Raw genomic sequence first — 18,545 nt, forward strand, 5'->3', positions numbered from 1 at the left:
GCAGGTTGATCACTGGGACCCTCATGCTCCTTTTGAGGAGGTGCAGTGACTGTCTCTTGGGATCTCAGACCCCACAGGGAGATTTAGGAGGGAAAGGGAAAACCGACTCCGACTCCAAATGGCTCTGCTGAGAGCCCTAAAGCAGCCAGGTGCAGTGAGATGCCTAACTATCCTCGCAGCCCTTCAGCAACTGATTCTGTGGGTCTGAAGCCCCAGAACGGTCTGGTGGCGCCTTCCCAGTGTCGTTTCTTTTTCTATTTTCTTTTTTAATTTGTTCTAATTAGTTACACATGACGGAAGAATGCATTTTGACACGTTGTACACAAATGGAGCACAACTTCAGTGTCGTTTCTTAGAGGCATAGCAGAAAGGATAGGCGAGCTGATAGGAGTCTATGCTCAATGCAGAAAATCGAGAAGGAAGCACATTTCTTCCCCACCCACCTTAAAAGTATTCCCTGGTTGCTACATCACATCTTTACGCTGTGGATGACTCAGGGCCCACTTTGTATTTCCTCGATTCTTGAGCAAGGTCGAGGGTGGGCTTCGGAGGAAATATTGCATCAAGCAGAGTTTGGAAAGAACTTGGGGAGTTTTCCCCTGGGGCCTCTCTATACTTGCTGGGAATGAGTCTTGCAGGGAGCGGACAAAAGTCCGAGTGGGGAGCTGGCGCGCCGGGAAACTGAATTTTACCTTGAGCTCAGGAGTTGAAAGGAAGGTCATATGAGATCAGCTGTCTCATAATGCCAGGTCTGGGCTAGCCAGGAGGGAGTGGGGACACGTCGCCCTCAAATAAAAGTGACAGTTCCGACACCTGTGCTCCTCCGCCCAGTTGCTAACTAGCCCTAGAGAAGGAAAGCTGGACTCTGCCGTCGCCCAACCGGGCTGGGACTGCAAGGCGAGGAGGAGCGTGCCTGCGCAAGGTGAAGCCGGACACCTGGGCTCCGGAGGCAAGGGCGGGCGCTAGGACCCGGGCGGCTCACCTGTTGGCTGGCGCGGCCCCGCCCGCCCTGCGCCCGGAGCCGGGGTCTGGGTGTGCGCGACCGGAGCGCGGGCAGAGGTGGCGGCCCCGCGAGGCTGCGGCGGCTGCGGGCGAGAGGGCGACCCGGGCACGATGGCAGAGCTGCTGTGGAGCCTGCAGGATTCCCAGCTAGTCGCCCGCTTCCAGCGTCGCTGCGGGCTCTTCCCGGCGCTGGAGGAAGGCCCCCCGGAGAATGGCGCGGGTCCCCCGGAGGATGCGACGCGGTGCCCCGAGGTCGGGCATCACCCGGCGGCCAACGTCAAGGGCGGCGCGGGGCCGCCCAATGGGCTGCGCAGAGCCGCGGCGCCGCAGGTAACCGCGGGCAGGTGCTCGCCCGGGAGGGAGGGGGCGGCCGGCCGCAGCCTGCGGACCTGCGGGTCCCGGCGGCCCGCGGGCTGGGGGACAGGCGTGCGCCCAGCCCGCGGGTCCAGAGCGCGCCATCCCCGCCGTGCGTGCAGGGGGTGGCCTCGGGGTCCAGTCACCGGGATGCCACCCTCCAACCCTGCCAGGTGGCCCCCAAGTCTTCGCGGACTCGATCGCTCAGAGCCTTTAACTGCAGTCTACCTAGAGGCTTTCTGTTTTAATGAAAAAATTCACGTTCATGTATGTTCTGCCAAATCTGTAAGAGTTACGTAATGGAAGGAACGGGGATGTCCTTGGCACTTCCCTGGGAGCATTCCCCGGGAATTCTCGAGTTTCCGCCCATCCCCCTCCCCTGTCGGCACAAATGCGGGTGCTCAGTTCTCACCGTGCGGCTCTGCGGGCTCTGAGGACAGAGCTGGGGTTCACATACTGCGCCCAAAGAGATCTACGACCTTCCCGACCAACGCCAGGGATGGTGTTCTGATAGCGCCTCTCTCTCGCCCTCCGCCAGTTTTGGGGTCCCTTCTGTCTGTAGGGTCTTTTATTAACCCGCACCAGTGACTTTTCACCAATGACTTTTGCTTTGGGAGGGACGCTCACCGCGCTCTCCTCTAGGCGTCTGAAGTGTGGTTATACAACCACTGCAGCTTTGGGGAAACCGGCATGTGTCGTCGCAGTGCACAGAGACTCCAGGCTGAGGGACCAGACAGGCTGCAGATGGCTGCAGCGGGTGCCTGTCTACCCTGGGCACCTGCAGACGCTGCTCTTTTGCTAGGCAAAGTAAGAAGTGTGGCAAGGGAGAACAGTAATTCTTGTTTTCTTTTTTCTTTATTTTTTTTTAAAGTCACATTTTCTTTTATTCCTAGAAATTTCTGGTGACAAGAAGGTCATGTATAGATGTCTAGATTTAATAAGTGAGGAATTATGAAGAACCTTAATATTAACCAGAATATGAATAGGCTTTGAATTACAGAATTCACTAGGGAGAGTGGAGGTGGATGGTGTGTTCCTTTCAGAAAAATCCTCTTCTATAATATTTTACCTCCTTTCATAGTCTTTTTTTCTGTCCTATGGGAGGTTCCAGGAACTTTTAGTTGAGTTTGCTGACCCCTCCCTTTCCTCTTGTGGTGTTTTAAAGGGGGAAGAGCCAAAGGAGTGTTTTTCCTTGACATTTTCTGTGCGCAAATACTGTTCACACTCACACCCACAGTTGGATGTATGGGATGCTTTCTGTTGCTCTCTTCTCACACTTCTACTCTGTTTTTCAAATTCAGGAAGGTGAAAAAGAGTGCATTTTCCACTAGTGCTTTTTGAACTGTTTTCCACATGACCCTTGGTAAGATAACCTAAATTCTGGAGAGATGAGCCCTCTTCCCCTTTAAAAGCCAGTCAGGCGGACTTCTTGCCTCTTTGGGGCTTGTACCTTAGCCAACTGGTGAGCCCAGGGGTGGAGTTGTTCTTCCAGACCAACATAGCACCTTACTCACTGTAGATCATGAAGAAGCAAGACAGAACTCAAAATCAAGATAGGAAATCCCTGTGCTGCTGATAGTGGAGAAAAAATTAACTCAAGAGCATTTGATAAGGGAGAGGTTAATGAATGTTTTTAAAGGTGGGTCAATTTCAAGCGACTGGAGAAGATTAATACTTTACTAGGGACACACAGGAAGTCCCCAAAAGGAAATGATTACATACCTGTCCCTTGATATGTAACAGGATTTTAAAGGGGTGGGTGAGAAATCTTTCCTATCAACCATGCCCACCCCACTGCCTTGGACCTTTGCCGGGCTCTGGCTTGCCTAAGCTGCAGGTCCCTTCTCTAAATACCTTCCACCCACCCTTCAGCATCGAGGTCAGTTCTCTCAGGGTTACCTTTGCTGACCTTCCAGGCTAGTTCCCCTTTATGACCTTTTATTTTATTTATTTATATGCCGTGCCGAGAATTGAACCCAGTGCCTCACACACTGGTAAGTGCTCTGCCACTGAGCCACAATTCCAGCACCCCTCTTATGGTTTCTCTTTGCTTCTTGTATTTTTTCCTTGAAGCATTAATTGCATTGTGTAAATGTGCCTTTGTGTGGATAGCTGTTTATTCCAGTCTCCTCCGGTAGATGGTAAGATCTAAGAATGCAGGAAATCCGTCTGTTCTCATTGTTTTCTTCCCGTAGCTTGGTCCAATGAATTTTATGAATATTTGAATACAGATCACAATAGAAAATCAATAAAATTAAAAATTAAACAGTGATTACTGAAAATCAAATGAAAAAACAAATGGTTGTCCCAGAGTTTAGAAGGCAACCCTAGGATATCCATTTAAGAGCCTTCAAACAAGAGCAAACCTTCCTTCATTTCAATAATTGTAGACCCCCATGAATTTAATTCACCTTTCACATTTTCTATATTTATTTAAGTCCTTAACACTGGACAAATATGGAAATGATTAAGGACTTCCTCTGTAAATTCTTGTAACACCACACACTGCTAGTTTAAAAATTAACTACGTCTTTTACAAACTAGGGCTGGGCTGGGCTGGCCTGGCACAGACCTGTCGTTGAATAAATTGAACTGGGATTTAGGAATTGCCCAGGAAATCTGAGTTCTGAAAGATTAAGTGACTTGGGACTTCCCAAATCCCTGCACAGACAGGGAAAGGCAGATCTTTTGACTCCCAGGTCTGAGCTTCTTCCCGCCACCGTGCAGCTTCCTACACAGCACCTCGCTGTGTCTGATGTACTAAGAAGGTGTGAGCTGTGGGCCTTGGCTGGGGCAGTGTGAAGATCAGGTAGAATAAGGAGGTATTGCTTTCAGTTTGCAAGGGCACCAGTTTGCAAAATTAACCATCAGAGGGCATTCTTGGTTGTCACCTTGGGAATCAGTGCCCTGAGTCAGAGACACAGACCCTAGAACCTGCTGGGGAGGGCAGAGACCCTGAAGAGACTGTGTCGATTTGTTCTGGGGTCATGCCAACCTTTGATGCAGTGGCATTTTGACATCTAATGTCTTTGCTTACCCACAGCGGTTGTATTTAGTGAGACTCTGCTTGCCTTTCCCCATCATTACACTCAACGAGAGATGATCTTTCCAGGTATCACTGTACTCTATAAATACTTGTTTGCTAACTGCTCAGCTCTAGTGCTACAATTAGGTTGGGGAGGAAATCAAAGCTAGGTTGCTTTTCCAAAGTCTTTGCACTATCATTCCTCTTCTGAAGTATTTGGGCCCCTCTAAGTCTATTGATCTACAAAGTCCCTCCTTTGAATTTACTGATTTGCTAAAGAGCAAAGAATACATTCTGCAAAGGAAAAGACTGTGATCTGCCTCTGCCTCTGCCTCTGTATCATTTGTATTTCTCTGGGCCTCAGTCTTAGCATCTGCAAAATGAACAGAGTAAAATAGGACCACAGTAACTATTGCTAGACTGTCACTTAGAGGGGTTTTAAAAGCAAAACAAACTTGCAATGTCCAATGTCCAGGTTAGAAGTGGTACCCAGAGAAGCTAGCAAACAGGTGAGAAGCTCTGAATTCTCTTCTCCTGGGACCCATCCCCTTCAGTATGAAGGGGCAATGGCTGGAGGCAGTTGTCACAGCAGCTGTGACAGTTTGGCTTCATTGTACATCAACTTGCCAAAAGATTAAACTGCAAATTTTATTTGTAATCTGATGTTTGAAATGGTAAATGAGCCACTCTGAAAATGTGCATTTGATCTTTTTTTTTTTTTTATGTAGTTACAGACTTAATCATTATTCAGAGGAGAAAGCTTGGGGGAAACACAAATAAAAAGTTTAATCCGTGCCCATGTGCCACTGCCCAAAGATGGTCACTCAGGAAATGTTCAACCTGATTTGTGATGGCTTTGTATTACTCCCTTACCTGGACATACTATATAAATTAGTTGCTGGAACTTTAGGTTGTTTCCAGTTTTTGCACTAAAAATAATAACATCTTTCTACAAGTATCTTCCCACCTGTCTTTGGTTATCTCCTAATTTAAATTTCCAGACATGGAATTGCTGAATAAAGAATATGCATATATTATGGATTCTCATAAATATTGCTACATTCTCCCAAAGGAAGGGTATACCAGGATAAACAACTAGGAGCAGGTTGTTGACAGGCTTTCCACAGCCTCACCATCCTTTGGTATTATGCTCTCTAATCTTTGGGAAATAGGCCACTTTTACCTGTATCTCACTTTTGCTTCCTTCATTTACAGTCAACATTTATTGTTCAATTATTGTGTTTTTGGCATAGTTGTCAGTCTCAGAGATACAAAGATAAATAAAATACAGTTCCTGCCTTAGAGCAGCCCAAATAAAATGGTGCAATACAAAAAATACTAGAAGCTAGATTTGGTGGTGCTGGTCTATAATCACATCTACTGGGAAGGCTGAGGAGGGAGGATCACAAGTTCAAGGTCAACCTTGGCCATTTAGTGAAACTCTGTCTCAAAATCCATACTGGGGATGTTAGTAGTAAAGCACCTCCTGGATTCAGTCCTCAGTACCAAAACAAATAAATAAGTAAATAAAATATTAAAAATAAATTAAAATTTTTAAAAAGAAACAGGTTTTATTCCATTTATAGGGAGGCCAAGCATGTCTCCCTACTTCTTAAATGTGGACTGAACATGACACCTTCCAAAGAATACAATATGAAAAGGGGAGGGGAAATAATTTTACAGTGTATACACTTGGTAGACATTACCCTGGTGATGAAGGTTGACATCAACTGTGAAAGTCATGTTGATAGTAGGTACTCTTGATGCAAATTGAAAGGATAGACTCCTGTATCATATTGAGGGACAGTCTCCAGAATACCATCCAGTACTCTGCAAAACTATCAAGGTAATCAGAAGCAAGGAAAGTGAGAAATAGTCACAGCCAAGAGGAGCTTAGGAGACATTATGACTGAATGTAATCTGGTAGCCGGATGGAATGTGAAAAGAAAAAATGCACGTGAGGTAAAAACTGGGAACATTTGTATAAAGTAAGGACTTTAGTTAATAATAATGTATCAGTTTTGAAACACATATACCATATTAATGTAAGATGTTAATTACAGGGATAACTGCAGAATATATGGGAAGAATGTGAGTCATATGGAAATTGGACACCATCTTCTAAATTTTTCTATAAATTTAAAACTGTTCTGAAAAGTACACTCTATTGAAAATTACATGAGAGAGGAACAACTGAAGGCAATCCAAATAGGAGATCATTTACAAATATGCAAAAAGGGTGAGTAAAATCGTCACACATCCTGGAGAAAGCAACTTCAGGCTACATGTGCACGGAGAGGGAAGAGGAGGGTCCTGGTAACCCCAGACCTCCAGAGAACTGAGGTCAGAGAGGGGCCCTGGCAGGACTGAGGCCTATGCTAGAAAAAGGTGGACCTGGGATGTCCCTTCAAGGTAGAGCACTTGCCTAGCATGGGTAGGACTCTGGGTTCAATCCCCATCACCACTGCCCACCCCCCAAAAATAACTTGGGAGAGGGCCAACCACCAGGAGCCCTGGGGAGATTCATCTCCAACTCCTGCTCCATCTGCCCTCTTTCCCACCTCCCTCCAGTGCCCTCCTTTGGCCAGATTCTATCAGGAGCCAGGGAGCTTGGGCACTGGGTGATGCAGTCCATAAAGGTGAGCCCCCCTGGGAAAGGTGTGGGGTGGACCTGGAAAGGTAAATGGAGACCCTCTGCACAGGCTGCAGAAAGAACCTGGTGTGGTCACGCTGGCCGGCGTGCTGGGCCCGAGCCAGAGTTTTAAGCTAAAGCCTTAACGTGGCTCTCGGCAGAGTTTGGACTTCGTCCCATGGACATGGTATGACAAACCAGTTTCATCCCTCCAGCCAATCAGAATCAGCAACTGAGAGCACCGTGTTAAGAAGGGATCTCAGGTGTCTCTGTGGGGAAGAGTGTGGGATGGGTGGCGGAGCCTGTGTGGGGATTTACAGGGCCTAGTGTGAAGCCTTTAAGAAGTGACATTGGAAACAGCAGCAAAGACAGGACTGACTTTAACGTCACTGTTGGGTTCTTCGTGACACTTCGAATGTCTCTCTTGTGCAGAGATGCCTTAGAAGGAAAGATACCACAAACGGCTTCTTAGGATGCCAGTTGCCAAGCCAGGGCTGTAGCTCAGTGGCAGAGCACTTGCCTAGCACCTGTGAGGCACTGGGTTCAATCCTTAGCACTGCATGAAAATAAACAAATATAATAAAGGCGTTCTGTCCCTCTACAACTACAAAATTAAAAAAAAAAAAAAGAGAGAGATGTCAATTGCCATGTTTTGATTTAGGGAACCCCACTTTATGGGTACAGTCTGATTTGATTGGGGATCAGGTGGGACAGCAGCCTGCAAAATGGCCTGGCATGAGCTTCATCCACCTGGGATCTGCATGTTGGATAGTGACTAAGATCGACAATTGCATTGCTCCTTTAGGGAGTCAGAAAGCAAGATCCAGACAGAGGGACATAAAAGGCAATTGCTGATTTACCTCAGAAAAAATAACCGAAGGCTTGAGCCAGAGAAAACAATAGGAACACAGAAACCCAGGGTAGAGAGGAGAGGAGAGTGCACAGCAATGGCAAAGGCAGATGGAAAAATTCTAAGTGGAGAAAGGAACTGAGGCTTGAGTATGGTGGACTCCACCTCTGAGCAAGAGTTGCTAAAGGGACAGTTGAGTCTTGAATTAGAATGGCTCGGGAGAGCCCCCCATGAGCACAGTGCCATGCCTCTGTAATCCCAGCTACTCGGGAGGCTGAGAAAGGAGGACCACATTGGAGGTCAACCTGGGCAACATAGTCAAGACCCGTATCATAAAAAAGGATTAAGGGGACTTGGGAAAGGCACCAGTCCCTGTGGTATCACACTGTGCCTTTCTTTTTGAAAACTCATCTAAGAAACCCCCACTTACTAAAAGTAGCTTTGAGAGTCTCCATGTGCAACCAGAATATGCTGATCTCTACTACTGTGAAGGATATGCACATATTTGCAATTAGATCATTATTTCTATGACCTTTATTGAACTGGGAAATGATGGGAAGTGGAAAATGGTGGAATAATGTGGAGAGCGGGCAGTTTCCTTGGCTCACATGTGTAGCCACAGGGTCTACCATGTGCTTGGAATGTGGCAAGTTCATAACACTACCTGTTGAATAGAAGCATGACAGCTATGTGAAACTTTCCCTTTCCCTGATTGGCATACATGTTATCACCTGCCCTTCTCAAGATGGGGTGTTAGGAGTGGGGTGATCTTATCCTTGAACATTTTACCTGGCTGGGTCTTCTTTTAGCTTGATAATTATTTTCAGTGTTGACTCCTTTTAACCCAGCAACAATGAAAGGTTTTGATTCATGAATAACTTTTTCATTGCTCTGCTTTCTTGTTTTGGACACTACAGAGTAAGTACAGGCATTGCTAAAAAGTCAGTTGATGGCGAAACATCCATTGAGGTAAAAATGTGACTAAATCACCGTGTTGACGGCAGGCCTAGTCTAATGCTAACTCTCTTGACTTAGAATTAAGATGTCAAGCTGGGGAGTGATATTGGCCAAATTATATTGCTATGCTGTGTGCCTATAGGAATATGTAACAGTATATCCCATCAGTGTGTACAGTTAAACTGCGTCAATAAAAAAGTGGGGAAAAAACTAAGAAAGATGTTAAGACCTTCACTTTTTCAGATAGCACTTGCACTTCTGTTGCCATAGATTTTATTAATGATTAAATCCTCCGTTGCCCTGGTAAGAAGGACATCCTGAGCAAAGGCATCCCTGCATCTTATGTAGCGCAAAGCTTTCCTGGGAGTAAAACACGGCCGGAGTTTCTAGGTAACACGTTGAGAGTGCTCCTGTCTGTGTTCGGAGTCTATGAAAATGCTGAAGTTCGGGGCACCCACTGGTGGTCTTCTCACCTGGTGAGACACATTCCACGTGTTGAGAAAAGGAAACATTGAAAGAAAACCCAACAAGACCAAGTTCACATTTTTGTTGTCTCATCTTACTTCAGACATGGAATTGACTGACAGTGTGTTGAAAGCAGGGAGGGGACCATCCTTGGGCTTAGGCTGGACTGAGTGAAAAGGAAAGGGGTGAACTACCTAGGATCTGGGGCTGGGGGAGGGAACCATTTTGAGCCATACCCCTCCCCCCCCACATCTTCACTCACACATTTCTACTTCCAGTTTATTTATTTATTGGGTTTTGTTGCTTTTTTGTTTTTGAGACGGGGTCTTGCTAAAGTGCCCGGGTTGCCTTGAACTCACCATCCTCTGCCTCAGCTGCCCAAGTTGCTGGGATTACAGGCCTAGGCCACAGGGACCCTCTAGATGCTTCTCATTTAAAAACAAAAGAGCAGGTTCATTGTTACTTTTTCTAAAGCTATTTATTTAATAATTGTGTCTTTACAAGGGGCATCCTTTCTGTAATCTCTGGGTAGGTTTTGATTTCTTCAAAATTTTATTTCCATAGAATTTTATGGGAAACAGCAGATTCCTGGGATGTGGGGAGAGGGAATAATGGAGAAAAAGAAGGTTCTCAGGGATAAATGGATGGGAACTGCAAGGCCAGGGCTTCAGTGGTGGAGAAAGGCCCTCGGCAGATATTTTTTGGTTGCAGTTTTAAAAAATCATCCTCTCTTGGAAAGGCTGCAAAACAGAAGATCACAGATTTTGGTAAAATCGTGACCAGCAGAGGAGGTTCTGTTGGAAGTCAGTTGTACCTTCTTTCTGCATTCTTTTCTTTTGATGGTTTTTCACTAAGAGGTCAAAATAAACTTTTATAATTTGTTCATGGTGCTGGGACTTGAACCCAGTGCCTTGCACATGCTAGGCAAGAGCTCTACCACTAAGCTATTTCCCAGCCTGATTTTTATAACCTGTAAACATTAAGGAATACATGCTTATGTCAGAAATAGCCAGGGGATATATGGAGATTCAGAGCAGCCCCAGAGACTCAGAAGGCTCTTACTGACCTTCACTAGTCAATGTCATGCTCACCCCTGCTAACCATGGTTTTTTGCTCTTCTGGAACCCCAGGAATTATATAGGATGTGTAGCAGCAGTGGTTGGACAAGTAGGAAGTATATCTCTTTTTTTTTTTTTTTGGTACAGGGAATTAAACACAGGGGCACTTAACCACTGAACACGCCCCCACCCCTTTTTACGTTTTAACTTGAGACAGGGCCTCGCTATTTGCTGAGGCTGACTTTGAACTTGTGATCCCCCTGCCTCAGCCTCTTGAGCCCCTGGGATAATAAGTGTGCGCCACCTGGGATAATAGGTGTGCGCCAAAATGTCCAGCACAAGTATCTCTTTACTGCATATGGATATTTGTGTCATTGTGAATAAAAGGCAACATCAAATATTACCTTTAAATTTTTTAAATTACCTTTAATTTTTAATTTTCTTTTGAAATAACTTTAGGTTTTTGAAATTTTGCAAAAATAGTAAAAAAATTCCTGACCTAAGTTTAAATTTTCTTCTAATGTTTGCATCACATGAAACTATAGTTCATCAGGTGTGGCAGCCCACACCTGTAATCCCAACTACTCAGGAGGCTAAGGTAGAAAAGTTCAAGGCCAACCTCAGCAGCATATAAGATATTATCTCATTAAAAAGTAAAGACATAGTTCAATAATCAAAATAAGGCAATATTATTTAATCTATGGACTTGGTTCATATTTTCCCAAATCCCCCCAGTGTTATTGGTTATTGGTTACTCTGCACTGAAGTCCAGACATTTAGTTAACATCAATTCTTTAGTCATACCTTGCCTTCCCTTACTGACGCTTGAAAAGTCCAGGTAAGTTATTTGCATAGTGTCCTCCAGCTTAGGGTTACCTGTTGTTTCCTCCAAATTGTAGGCAGGGTCTGAGTAGTTGAAAATTCACAGGAAGACACTGCACTCTTGTTAGTGCATCCTATTGGGGGCACACAGTGTTGATTTAGTTTATTACCAGTGATTTTAAAACATTTTTTTAGTTGTAGATGGACACGATAGCTTTATTTTATTCCTTATTTTAATTATTATACCCTATTTGCTTACTCATTTTTATGCATTGCTAATGATTGAACCCAGTGCCTCGCATGTGCTAAGCAAGAACTCTACCACTGAACTACACCCCCTTACCAGTGATTTCTAAACACCTTTAAACAGTGTCTTCCAGATTATTGTCTTTCTCTTTGTAATCAGTAACTATCTTATAGACTGGCATTCTGAAACATTATAAATATTTTTTATTTTCTCTCCATATTTCCACCTAGTAATTTTAACATCCATTAGTGAAGTGTTCTTTTAAAAAGTAATCTACAACCTGGGTACAGTGGTACTTGCCTGTAATCCCAGATACTTGGGAGACTGAGGCGGGAGGATTGCAAGTTCAGGGCCAGCCTCAGCAACTTAGAGACCCTGTCTCAAAATAAAATAAGCTGAGCATGTAGCATAGAGTTAGAATATTCCTGAGTTCAATCTCCAGTACAAAAAAAAAACAAGAAGTAATCGCCATTTTGATACCTAAGTGAAAGTATGGCATTATTTTAGTTTTGTGTTCCTTTTATCTCTAACAAGGTGGGATATCTTTCTCGTTTAGCCAAGACTCATATTACTCTTTTCATAAATGACCCAGGCATGTACTTTGCCCACATTTTCCATTGTGATTTTAGCAAAGTTTTTGGTTGTTGTTTTTACTGCTTTCCATATTTTTAGTTTATCCATTGCACATCAGACTCTCTCATTGTGTATCACTTAGCAAAAGCTGACAACTAATGTACTTCTAATCTTTCAAGTAGAAAATATTTGGAATCTGAGGGCGAGAAGGGAGAACAGGCATGGCTGCTCCCTTCCGGGTATCTTTGGATTTAGATAGGCTGCCAGGTGCCCCGTCCTTCCTCCTGTACCTTCCAGGTAAGGGTTGTCATTTGTGTCCTGTGATATGCATGTGAGGTTTTGGACCGTGGGCAGGATGTGGGGTTTCCGATAGTGTCGGAGAAAGCAAACACTCCCTGTACTCCAAGCCAGAAAGGAATATATGTCTAGAGGGCAGGCAGAGGGTGCCCGGTAACTCCGGAGGCCCCACCTGAGTTCTGAACATGCCCTCCTCCTCTGGATGGCTCCTCTGGAGGCCCCAGGACTGCCATGCCATCTCTTCTTGTCATGGTCACACATGTTACATCACATGCGTCCCCAATCGGACAGAATGGGATGCTGGTCCTCAAAGGTCATTCAGAGGGAATTTCTGAATAACTCTTACTTCTAGATAGAGGGTGGACTGACATTCATTGGTCACTTCATCTTGCCTCCATCTAAGCCCATCTGAATCCACATGTCCTATTTTATTGTCCCCAAATTTTGCCCCTTAAGAACTCTTTCCAATGTGAGGATTTATAAATGATCCAGATTTGATTTCTCCCTCTCACCTCCTGAGTACCATCATGGGCAGAGAAGTGGGACTTCCCACTGTGATTCTGCGTACTTCCCGGTGCAGGCAGGTGTACCTGCATCGAGTGCAGAGCCTGTCAGGAGTTAACAGTTGGGCCCAGCAACACAGTATCTTCTCCGGGATTTAGAATGATTTGGTAATCGATGCTTTTGCTTCCCCACCCCCACTAATGCTGGGCTCAGTTGACTCACCAGGTAAATAATCAATCATGGAAAAAATGTTACTTTTGAAAAGATTAACTTGTTTATTGCATACTTAAAAGTTAGCACTAAGCACACATTTATCCTGTAACCCACAGTTGCACTCCTGGATATTGACCTCAGAGACATGAAAATTTATTCACATAAAGAGCTGTACATGATCATTCAAGCAGCTGTATTTATAATAGCCAAACACTAGAAGCAACCAGAACATCCTTCATTGTATGAGTGATCAAACAAACTGATACAACCAAACCATGGGATAGTACTCAGCTGTAAGGAGGACAGTGATGACGACCCACCCAGTAACTTGGTGGATCTCAAGGGCATTATGCTGAGTCAAAAAAAAAAAAAAAATGCTGATTTTAATCCATCCGAGTTACTGGTACCAGGAAGGTCCCTGCAGTGATGGAGTGGTTTAAATCTTGCATGCAGCACTGGTACAATGTCAGACTCCTGGTTTTGATATTGTGCTACAGTTCGTAAGATATAACCATTTGGAGAAAACAGATGAACAGAACACAGGACATTTCCTACCACCTTTCCAACAACTTGCAAACCTATCATTATTTCAAAAGATTGTTTTAAATCAGTACTACCTTTCAAGACTGGTCCTGCCTTCTTCCCACAGCATCTGCAGCAGGCTGTCTTTGCACACTGTACGGAAAACACAGAAGGGCTGAGATCTCTACCTCTGGTCCGCTTCTCCCAGGGCCATGCTTGTCACAGGGGCTGTGGGCTGTGGTTATGAACCTCCTGCTCACAGACCCCTGCCACCTGCCCAGGTAGAACCCAGAAGGGTTTGAATGCAAAAAAAAAAAAAAAAAAAAAAAAGACATTTGTCATTAGCTTTATTTTGACCATCTTGTTTCATAGATGTAGGGGGGTTATGGTTTGTGTGTGTGTGTGTGTTCATCTTTTTTAAGCTGTTTGAAATTGGTATTGCGAATAGGTCAAAGTCACACACTGCATCTTCAGTCTCCTTTCTGATTATGTTCTTTCTTTCTACGAAGATGCTCAAAGTCATTAACCCTGTTCCTTACCCGCCACAGAATGTCCACGTGCAGCCCTAGCGTCCCTGGGAACTAATGTGCGCACTTCTTTAGCCACCAAATCTCTCAGAGTTGTCTGTAGTCTGCACTCCCTTCTGCATTTGCACCTGTGTTCATCCTGCTGCTTGGCTTTACTGGAGTCGGATAAACTGAGATGAAATAAAACCAGGAGAAAGTAGTTAGCATGAGATAGAAATTTCTCGACTCCCTTTGCCCACGTATAATTTCATTGAGAACAGCTCACTTTTAAAATTAGAAATTGTGAAAGAATTTTCTTCTCTTACACATAAAACACAGATTGTTCTTTACGCTGTACTCCAAGTGCAAGGGCAGGACCAGGGCAACTGACGGTCCTCTCGTGGTGGTGTCCTGATCCTGAGGTCTATAGAGTCCATTCCCCAAGTGGTGGAATTTGTTAGATTTATGTTCTCCCACACAAAGTTCTTATTGCCATAAAGTGTTTATCAATATGTAATCATAAAAGGTTTTCTCAACTATAGCCTACACAGGGAAAAAACTTATTCACAAAATTCAAAGATGTCATGAAAAGAATTAAAATTTCTTGAATTTCTAGACTTGGAAACATACACAACACACATTGTTCAACCAAAAAAAATGTTAAAAAATGAAGTTTATAATATGACCCAAATTTTAAAGCTGTGTTAAGTATATATTGAAATACATACTTTTTGAAAGAACCCAAGGAGTTGAACTAAATGTTGCCAGTGGTTCTTCCTGGGTTTAAAATCTGTTGTTTTCCTTTTCATGCATGTCTGCATTTTCTGTACTTTTAAAACAATATCAAGATGATTTTATTTTTAGAAAAAAACCTAATTTTCATTCCCTAAAAATACTCCTATGAGCCAGGCATCATGGCACATGCCTATAATCCCAGAGACTCAGGAGCCTGAGTTAGGAGGATGCAAGTTCAAGACCAGCTTCAGCAACTTAGTGAGGACTTGTCTTAAAATAAAAAAATAAAAGGACTGGGGATGTGGCTCAGTGGGTAAGCATCCCTGGGTTAAATCTCCAGTACAAAAAAAAAAAAAAAGAAAAAAGGAATTCTCCTATGAGGATGCTTTTTCATTTTGAAGACTATTAGGTAGTTACTAAGATTACTAACATTGTTCCATATTAAAACCTTAAAAAATTACCATTGATGTCTTCGTTAAAAAAAAAAAAAAGGCCCAAATACCAACTGTACTGTTTGTGATCCTTACCTTGAGGGAATATTTATTAAACCACATGAAGTATTCCAGTAGCTTTCTTAAATGAAGCAAAATGGCACCCCCAGGTCTCTACAGAAAGACCCAGGAGATATTATAATACATCTTTTCATACTTTGTCCAAACCAACACACAAAATGCCCAGAGCTTGAAATGCATAATGTTATTCTGTACTTATGGGAATTTCCTAATGCACTGAAAAATTTTGGCTTCGAAAAGATCTCTTATTTTCTTGGCTCAAAATGAATTTTTCAAGAGTTCAGGAACATCTTAAGAGAAGCAGATGTTGAATATTATACCATCCCTCCTCCCACTAATAAATTTGGGGCATGTATTTTTTTGTTATTTCTTAAAATGTTGCCTTAGAACATCTCTTTTTTTATTTTATATGTGATATTTTTATTTTATTTTTTCTTAGTTCATTTTAGTTATACATAATTCTAGGGTTCACTTTGACGGACTTATACATACATGGAAGATAATTTTCTCTAATTCAGTCCCCAGTACTTCCCCTTTTCCTTCCCTTTCTCTCCCCTGTTCCCTCTCTTCTACTCTATGGACCTTTCTTCTACTTATTTATATTTAATTAATAAAACAATTACTGCCAAATGAGGTGGCACATGCCTGTAATCCTAGATACTTGGGAAGCTGAGGCAGGAGGGTCATAAATCGGTGGTCAGTCTGGCACCTTAGAGAGACTCTGTCCCAAAATTAAATTTATAAGGACTGGTAAAGTGTCCCTGGGTTCAATCCCCAGTACTCAAAAAATAAAATAAAATCTAATTCAAAAACTAAAATAAAAGAATGCTTCAGATCTCTTTCTCTCTCTCTCTCTCTCTCTCTCTCTCTCTCTCTCTCTCTCAAATGAAAATTCCCAGTTTCTTATTTCTTTGGGATTACTATGAAAGCAATCAAAACACAAGTTTTGTTTCTTCCTTTCCAGTTCCTTTACCTTTATTTCCTCCCACCTTACTTCACAGACAAGGACCTCTAGTACAGTACAGTGTAGAAGTGGTGATAGTAAACATTCTTGTTTTTTATTTTAAGGGAATAATTTTCAAATTTTACCATAGAATATTGAATTTGACATAGATTGTTTCCTTTTACAGCTTGTTTACTAAGAGATATTTTTATGGATTATTATCAAACTTTACTGAATTCTTTTTTCTCTGGTAAATGGGTCATACTTTTTTTCTCCATTAATTTTATAAAAGGGTGAGGTAATAGAGTGTTTTCTGTTTTTGGACCAACCCTCTACTTTTGGATTACAGTCTTTGTCATTATATAGTCAATAATAATATTCAGTCCTTATAACATTATCTAATAGGATTTTTGCCCTAGTACATTTTAAAAATATCTATCTTCCCTCTTCCCACCCTATTTGGCTTTGTTGATTATGTTTTTCATAAGCATAGAAAAAAATCAGACAATTTGTGTAATTCATTTTCATGTATTCATAAACCATTGGTCACCAGTATTATAAAATTTGCTTAGTGATACATATAACCTTGAACAAATATATACTCTGTTCCTAATTTAATAACTAAATGAGCTGCTTTTACCTAAGAATCCAAAATGTTAAAAATAATGTAGTTTCTTTTTGCAGTTTGTTTCTGTATTGATATTTGAACTCCAGGTTACCTTGTAGTTTATGGATTCACTCTAATGCAATGGAGTAACATTGGAGCATATGACTCAGGGTACTCCTGGCTACATCCTTTCTCAGCTGACTCTTTCATAGTGCTCAGTATTTAGAAAATTTGGACCACAGCACAGCAAGAGTCAGTAGATCAATCAGCGTGGAGTTTGTCCAAACAAAACCTGAAACGAGAATGATCACATATTGAATCATGGTATACTGAGGGACACCCCAGAAGAAATTATCACATTTGCATGTGGTGACCTTTGTGAAATACACTTGAAGATGTACATTTTTAGTTGTTCTTGCCTTAAAACTTGTCACAGTCTTAAAATTGAAAATATACTACCAGATGGTGATGGTCTTGTGAAGTGGAAGTCCTGCACCATAAAGTGTAGGAATAATTGACTTTGCCCTATGAGTTCTTCTCTTTCTTTTTTTTTTTTTTTAACTTCAGCTTATTGTATTGCTGAAGGAAAGGATTTATGGGAAATCAGCATAGAGAGAAGGAGTAACTGTGACTTTCTTTCCCACGTTTTTTTTCCTGCTATTTCTTCTTTCTAATAGTTCCTTTGGAGATCTGTATTAGGCCAGGAGCAAGTATTGCTGTGGTTTGTTTTCCAGTCCTTCTGTTTTCAGACTATTTGTTCAGGTGCTGTTGGCTGGGCTTGCCTGCTGCAGGGATGTTGGCTGTGGTGAGCCCTTCATGGCTGCTGTGGCCCCTGGCAGAGCTCTGTTCTGAGCTGTGCTGTGCTTTGGGGAGGCAGTGGCTTGGGCTAAGAGGGTCTTGGCTTCTTATACTCTGAGCCATGGCACATTAGAAAGACCACATAACCTCTACCACTTTGGTTTCCTTATATGCAAAACTGGAGGAAATAGCACACTTCCTAGAGTTCTGAGATGGAAATAGGATCACCAGTGGGATGTGAACACGTGGTGCCTGGCATCGGGTAGGTCCTCAGAGGTTATTTCCATGGCCGTCTCTTCCATCCCACTCCCACCAATGTTGCTGCCGTCACAGATGTCTTACCCGAAATGCTTAGGACCAGAAGTGTTTCAGATTTGGGATTTTTTCAGATTTTGAAATGTTTGCATGTACATAATGATATATATGGGTGACCCAAGTCTAAACAGAAAATTCATTTATGTTTCATATACACCCTTTACACAGAGGCCAAAGTTCATTTTATGCAGTAATTTTGGTTTGCCTATGATTGGACTGTGACCCATCACCTCAGGCTAAATGTGGAATTTTTCCGCCTGTTGCATGATGTCAGTGCTTAAAAAGTTTCACATTTTGGAGGATTTCAAAAATTTCAGATTTCAGTTAGGGATGCTTGACCGGTACTACTACTACAACAACTACTACTTATGCTGTTCTTGCTATATTTATTCAGTGGGTCTTTTCCGGAATGAATGTCATGTCTTTTGTGTGGCGTGGGTGGTGGAGGATGAGAGCTTGGCTTGGAAAGGCAGTGCAAATCTACTTTCTTATGCCACTTCAAAATGCTAATCTCTAACATTTGGGCCAATCATATGCATCCTGAAGCATTTTGCCAAATTGCTTTCCAGGATTTCCATAGCAGAAATTTTGGAGGTCTTCGTCCCTGT

General features: G+C 42.9%; 1 protein-coding gene across 1 annotated transcript in view; it reads left to right on the top strand.

The window, feature by feature from the left end:
* The first annotated feature begins 913 nt into the window (after positions 1 to 913).
* Sgpp2 (sphingosine-1-phosphate phosphatase 2) overlaps positions 914 to 18,545 on the top strand; it is a 111,368-nt gene continuing 93,736 nt past the window's right edge. Inside the window, exon 1 of the mRNA XM_047547244.1 lies at positions 914 to 1,332. Within this exon, the coding sequence (XP_047403200.1) occupies positions 1,114 to 1,332 (219 nt within the window). The 5' untranslated portion in view covers positions 914 to 1,113. The remainder of the gene's footprint in view (positions 1,333 to 18,545) is intronic.

Source organism: Sciurus carolinensis, chromosome 3 (assembly GCF_902686445.1).
Source record: "Sciurus carolinensis chromosome 3, mSciCar1.2, whole genome shotgun sequence".
NCBI lineage: Eukaryota > Metazoa > Chordata > Mammalia > Rodentia > Sciuridae > Sciurus > Sciurus carolinensis.